The sequence below is a fragment of the Monopterus albus genome, unplaced genomic scaffold (assembly GCF_001952655.1).
Source record: "Monopterus albus unplaced genomic scaffold, M_albus_1.0 scaffold4.1, whole genome shotgun sequence".
Taxonomy (NCBI): Eukaryota; Metazoa; Chordata; class Actinopteri; order Synbranchiformes; family Synbranchidae; genus Monopterus; species Monopterus albus.
Genome location: NW_018127884.1, coordinates 1,461,411 through 1,468,565, shown reverse-complemented (window position 1 = coordinate 1,468,565; position 7,155 = coordinate 1,461,411). Strand labels below are relative to the sequence as shown.

The following is a 7,155-nucleotide window of genomic DNA, read 5'->3' as shown; positions in this document are numbered from 1 at the left end:
TCTTGCAACAGATTTTCCTTCTCTGCCAATAGGCTATTGTTCTCTGACAATAGACTCTCATTATCTGTTTCATTGTGTCTCAAGAGAGCTTGAAGTGCATCCACCTTGGCTGTGAGTCTCTTATTCTCTTTGGTCTCATTTTCCTGCAGATCACAAAATTTAGTTTTCAAATCTTTGCACACTTGCAACAAACTGTCATTCTCTGTTTCATGTTCTCTCAAGAGAGTCTGAAATGAGGCCATCTTATCCTTGAGACTCCTCTTCTCTTTGTTTGCAGTTTCTTGCAGCTCATGATATTTTGCTTTCATATTTTTGGAAACATCAGTCAGATTTGCATTCTCTGCCAAGACTCTTGGTCTCTGCTTCAATTTCCCCCAACAGAGTTTTACCTGAGTCCACCATAGCCACGAGTCTCTTTATATCTTCTTGCAAATTATGAACTTTTGCTTGCAGATTTTTGTTCTCTTGTTGTTTTTCCTGCAACCTGTTCTGCATTTTGTCGAGATCTTTTTGAGAGCATACACTGAGTTTTTTATAGTGCTCCATGGTCATGGCCAACATGTCTTTCATCTCCAAATCCATCCTTCTCATGCCTGCTTGGAAGTCAGCCATTGCAACTTCGAATAACTATTCTGTATAACTCGTGTTGAATACTGAGACTGTAGAAGACTTGAAGCCCTTTTGTAGCTTTCCTTTCACCGAATGGCCTTTGAAGTCAACTCGTCATAAGATGACGTCATCATTCGGCGACAGGAAAGCTACATTAGGGCTTCAAGTCTTTAACCGTATCAGTTAACAAGTATTCAACACGAGTTATAGAGAATAGTTATTCGAAGTTGCAATGGCTGACTTCGACGTTTGCGATGTTTTAAAGAGGGAGAAATCACAAAGATTTCTGCCCGTAAACGATCCTAATCTGCATATTCTCCGCGAGAACAGAAGAGTCAGGGCTAGGATGGCCGGACTTTATTCTCGGCTATGCGCCGCTGAAACAGAGAACGAGAGACTGTTTTTGGAGAATGAAAAACTGAAAGCTCAAGTTCAGGATCTACAAAACACTGACAACAACAAACTGGCGAGGAGATCCGTTGCTAGAGTGGCCCCATTTAACCACCCGCTACATCATTCTCCGCTTCAGACAAAGACTTATCAAAAGACTAAACTAATGGATGAGATACAAAAACTTAAGCGCGCCATTAACGATCTTAAGGATACAGCTGTTAAAATTAAGAAGAAGAAAGGTCTTCGGAACCCTAATGCACAATTAGATGCGTTAAAAAAGAGAGAAATTGGGGGCTCACGTCTCTTGAGAAATGAGGCTCCAACTCGTAAGGTTGAGGGTGGAGGTTTGTTTGGTTCGTTTTCAAAGAACCTCGGAAATGTTAGTCTATTCGTGTTTTGTGCTGGTTTGGTCGTTGGTCCTACAGCTATTGTGTCCAAATTACTTAAGTAATCAGAAAAGCTGAAAAGAAGAAAAGCTGCTTTATATTTGTCAGGCTGGCAGCACAGTGGCACAGTGGATAGCGCTGTCGCCTCGCAGCAAGAAGGTTCCAGGTTTGAGTCGGGGCCTTTCTGTGTGGAGTTTGCATGTTCTCCCTGTGTCTGCGTGGATTCTCTCCGGCTGCACCGGCTTCCTCCCACAGTCCAAAAGACATGAGGCTTAGGTTGATTGGCGACTCTAAATTGACCCTAGAAGTGAATGCGGTGGTTTGTCTACATGTCAGCCCTGTGATAGGCGGGGGACCTGTCTTGACAGTTGTGTAGATAACTATGTGATAAAAGAAGAAAAGCTGCTGGCCATTCCTTGTAATTTTATAATACTTGGCAATAAAGTTTATGCTTTATCCTTATTCTTACTCTTAGTTTGATTTGTGGGAAAAACAGACTTTATAAGTAGTTGATACATAAATTATGGTAGAAGAAAAAAAATCACATCATTGCTGCATAAAATTGACACAATTAAATGAATGTTTTTGTAGCTAACTTAATTACATGGTAGCAAGAAGAGAAGAAATCCGATCACAACTAAAGACATTGTCCAGAGTTGTGTTGCTGCAGGAGAAACGCAGCTTCCAGTCTATGCACAGACACACACATTAGGTGCAAACACACATGTGTCATCTATACAACACATCTGGGTTTTTAGTTGATTGACTGAAAATGAATTGCCAACGGTTTTGAAAATAGATTTTCAGTCCTTTTGAATTTGTTGCTTTCCTTTGTCATGTGTGTTACAAAATGTAATACTTTTGGGGTTTTGCTCCATTTCTGGTCATTTATTAGACCAGCATAATAATATGAAGAAAATAAGTAGCTGATTAATCAATAAGAAAAATTATCGTTAGTTGCAGCCCTAATGTAAATACACAACAAAGCAGAATTAAAAGGCAAAAATATGACTTTTTGCCCATGATCTAGACCAACTGAGCCACCTGCAGGTGGGAGAGCAACCTCAGTGCATGAAAAATAAGGTAAGAAACAACATGTCTGTATCGTTTTATTATAAAGTGATGTACTGATATCTTTATCATCAACCTTGACTTAATAAATGATGCTGTGAAATAAAAGGAACAAAAATAGTTATGCTACTGTTTTTCCAGAGCTTTGATGCTGTGTCACAGGTTTCAGTGGTTTCTTGTTGGCTTGCTGTTTATCTGCTGCAATGAAGGGGAGGAGACATTCACTGTGTTCAATACTGTGCATATATACACACTGCTCCAAAATATTCTCCACTGTCTCCAGGTGTCAGGGTCTGGGTGTGAAGATGAGCTGTGTTCTCACCATCTCCACTCACTCTAACGTGGCTTTGAAATGACGTCTCAACATTAGGAGTTTTAAAATACACACAGCCAATCATCTTTAGGACAGTGTCTCCTGCCGAGCGCTGATACCAGAGGATTGTGTCAGAGCTCGGGATTTGATGAGTGATGTTCAGGTTGACTTCACTGTTTCATTTGATTAACAGTTGAGCTGGAGTCTGAGACACTTGTTTTTCTTTACTGAGGTGGACTCTGGTGCTGTGCAGGCCTATGTTTGCAGGGCATCTCCGCGCTCAAGGACATGCCACCAGCTGAGGATGGGGTCATCACGCTGGGCAGAGAGACAGAACTGCTTTGGTTTTCCTCAACCAGTACATCCTCTGAAACACAGAAGACCCAGACAGCTGCAACTGGTCATAAAGAATGGAGACTGGATTTCATTTGCAAGCAGAATAATACATTCCCTTGCAACTACTCCATTACAAATCTGTCCGACATCATTTTCTCAGATGTAAGCGATAAAGAGCAAAACTGTTATCCATTCACAATTATATCGTTCTTATTAGGAACTCATAAACAGCATTGAAGATGCTTTTACTCACTCCGGAGGGCACTGAGCAGGATTTTGCTGACATGACAACAGACAAACATCAGTGTGACATGAAAACATGCAATAAAACATGTTTAAAAATCAGAATGAAAATCTATTAGTTCATAAAAGAGATAAGACCTGAGTCTCTACAGTTCAGCGATGTTTCTGCAACACCACAAAGGTGATCAGAGAGAAGTGAGCGGGTGTTAATATGGTAAGGATTATTTGTCACATTCAGTATTATTGTCCTGAACAGTGTCTCATGTGTCACACTGTAATTAAGTGTGTTTACTATTTTATTTTACTGTAACTGTGTGCAGCCTGACAAAACTAAGTACATGTATGTCAAGTTTAAGAGGTTATCACACACTGACCTCTGCAGGGGCCACGTGAGATTACAGTCAGGATAAACTCATAAAGGGAAGCCAGCCATATAATTGTTCACTTCAAAATGGCAATAAAAGAATAATTTACATATGATATATATGTGAGATCTGCAGAACAACTGTGACATATCATCATAGAAATGTGCAAGCTGTCCGGTTTGGCTCAACTACCAAACAGGACAGGAACAGACTCTGTGGACAGTCAGGACTGCACGAAGAACCATCGGTGCCAGCCTGCCCTCCATGGAGGACCTGTACACCTCACGGGTCAAAAGGAGGGCAGAGAAGATTTCTGCAGACCCTGAGGGACACAAACTGTTTGAACTCCTCCCCTCTGGATGGCGCTACAGGTCACTGTCCGCCAACACATCTAGACACAGAGAGAGTGTCTGCCCCCAGGCCATCACTCTTATGAACAGTTAGTCTATGTTTAAGAGTACAACAGGACTGAGTGTGCTACAGTAGCCTATGATTTAGTCAATACACAAATTTAAGCTACAGTTCCTAAATCTGCAACCTACTTTAAAAATCTCTGCTATGTTATCCTCACAGTGAAGCTTTTACAGGAGTGGTCTGTTTATGCTGCTGGGGCTTCTGAGCAAAAACTAGTTTCAATATACTGTACTGAGTGCACGTACTATTTTAACATTTCACTGTGCACATACTGCCATCTTATGGTTTCAAATAAAACTGTTTCACTACTTCTGAATTCCTTTTTGTCCACTCACTGATGCCAAGTGTTATTTGCTTCCACAAATCTTCAGCGCCATTTGTTCTAATCAAATGAACTTACAATACAATAAAGTTTGCAAACTGTCATTTTGAAAGTGATTCATGATTAGGCTATGCTTTCTTCTTACAATGTTAAGAAAGCAAATTGTAATAATGGTTAGTATGATTCAGTTATCTTAAATCACCAGAACCATTATAAAACATCTGACATATACTCTAGGTTTATTACATAGCTTGATTAGTATTGGCTCCATAACAAAATAAAGGTAAATGGCCTAAATAAACAGCTGTTTCTCTCACACTGAAATCTCTGAGACAGCTTTCCAGTCAGTATGTCCAGTCAGCAAAGGCTTGATACTTCAACTTGTCAATGGGATCCATATGCTCCTGTGTGTTTGAGGGATTTCTTGTCATCAGTCCTCTTAAGGGCCCACTTGGACTTTTTCAAGTGTCCACTCCCTGTGCCAATGTGTGTGGCCTAAAGGTTTGGGGACGTCTCAAGAATAGAAGCCTTCTTCGACTTTCCTTTAGTTACTAAAGAGCAGAACAAGACAATTGCAGAGATAACAAAAGAAAAATATATATACACAGTACATTAATTTCACTGATAACAAAAATTCAAGTATACTCCAACCACAGCTAGACTCAAGCTAAACAATTCTCCAGGCTGTCACAGATTTCCACCAGAGTGCTACAAATGTTTAAAAGACTCGGCATACTGGTCCTCGGTGTGCTGGTCATGGGTCCTGGATTCTGGTTCCGAGGTCGGGTCACTAGTCGGTCATACCACAGGAACGCGATGTCTCCCTTCGCCCTGGCCTCCCTTAACCTCGGCATCAACTCCCTTCTTCTCTTCCTCACAGACTCGGTGTAATCTTCATTTATATAAATATTAGGTCCTTTAAGCTTCTTTGCTTGTTGCAGTATGTGTGCCTTATCTTTCTCTTTCATCAACTTTACCATCACCGCCCTCGGCCCCCGCTCAGAAGGTTTCCCGACTCTGTGAGCCCGCTCCATCTCAATTTCTTGATGAATTTGCAGTTTATCCTTTAATATTTCCTTCACCTTACATTCCGCTTCCGTCCAGCTTTCTCCAGCTGACTCCTTGATTCCCTTGAAGATCAGGTTTTTTCGCTTGGACTGTACTTCCAAATGCTCCATTTTATCCGTTATGGCTATTAGACTCTCACAAGTTTTGTAGACATCATCCCTTGTTTCCTTGGTTTGTATTTTCTGTTCACCCATGGCTGCTTTAATCACATCCACATCTCGCTGGGTAAACTGCAAACTCGTTTTTATCTCCTGTATTTCTCTGGTCATGTCGTCGAGTCTCTTGTTATTTGTCTCCATAAGTAGTTGCACAAAACCTTTGAAGTTGTCTTGTTGGCTCAACAGTGCGGTGTACATCTGCTTCTGCTGACTCAACATCTCTGTTACTTGCGCCGCTGAAATATAATCCTCTTCTGCTTCAACATCCTCGATTGCTTCTGATTTATTAGCCCTTTTCCCTCTTGGAGGCATTTTAATAGCTGTAGAATTTGTTCAAAGACTTGAAAATGTAGAAGATGTGATAAATCGTAGAACAGACAAGAGGAGCAGTAAAAAAGACGTCTGCTCTCCCTTGAAATAATCCAATCTGCTAACATGATATAGTGAGCAAAACATAGCTTACATGCTAAACATCAGCATGTTGGCATTGTCAGTGTTAGCATGCTATCATTAGCATTTAGCTCATGACAGATGCAGGTAATTAGCAAACTAGTCCGTGAAAGGCTTATTTTGAGTTAGACAACTAAACAAAAGCATTTTGTTTTGGATTCTGGATATGGAAAATACTGAAAGTCTGCCATGCTATACACCCAACCTGCTTTGCTACATAAAATGAACATTATGTTTACAATGACACTGAAAAGGTACAGTTGATAAATCTGTAACCTACTTTAAAATAGGCGATTTTAAATAGTATTTTGACACTCTTGGCTTTCCTTAGTTGTTGAACGTGACTCTATTGGTGACGTATGTGACGTAGAATCGTGTAATACTCAGATTAGCCAGCTTTATGGTTGTTAGAGAAGAATATGTATTACGGAGTTAGATAATTGTTTTCCACGTGTACTCACAGTAAACCTATTGCTATCGTTATTTACAAGTCTGCAGTCTGGACGAAAATGACGGATTTGACACAGTCCTTGTTAAAAGAGGGCTGGTAGGTAGTGATGGCCTAGTGAGGCTTTGTTGAAGCTTCAACACAGTGTTCACACAAATGGTTCATTACTCGAGGCCTCAATGACACAGTGCTCCAGTAGGACATCTAGTGGTCAAGAAATTGAAGTGCAGTCAAGACGTGTCGCTTATTGGTTCATGGATTGGGATTTGATTCGCCATGCACATTCCTGTTCGACTACACTACATGGTTGTATGGTTTCAAGCTGACACAATAAAATATAAAATAAACATGGACACATGTTGAAGACCATGTTTCTTATTTGGCACCTCTGAGTGTAACCCTATATGCTCCTCACTTATATTCTGTGTTAAGAAACATTTAAATGGTGCTGCTACATTCATGACATGTGGTCTACAGATTCAGACAGATGTCATTTTCACATGGGATTGGTGCAAATACAGATTATAGTATGGACTTCTGCAAAGTTTGTTTTGGGGTTCATTGGTAAAGAGGTTCATG

The 7,155-nt window shown here is 40.5% G+C and overlaps 1 protein-coding gene across 2 annotated transcripts in view; it reads left to right on the top strand.

The window, feature by feature from the left end:
* The first annotated feature begins 1,303 nt into the window (after positions 1-1,303).
* Positions 1,304-7,155, top strand: part of tdrd3 (tudor domain containing 3) — an 18,487-nt gene continuing 12,635 nt past the window's right edge. Inside the window, exon 1 of one of the 2 annotated variants that reach the window (XM_020607790.1) lies at positions 1,304-1,346. In XM_020607790.1, the coding sequence (XP_020463446.1) occupies positions 1,314-1,346 (33 nt within the window). In that variant the 5' untranslated portion in view covers positions 1,304-1,313. The remainder of the gene's footprint in view (positions 1,347-7,155) is intronic. The other variant, XM_020607773.1, reaches the window with a different exon arrangement.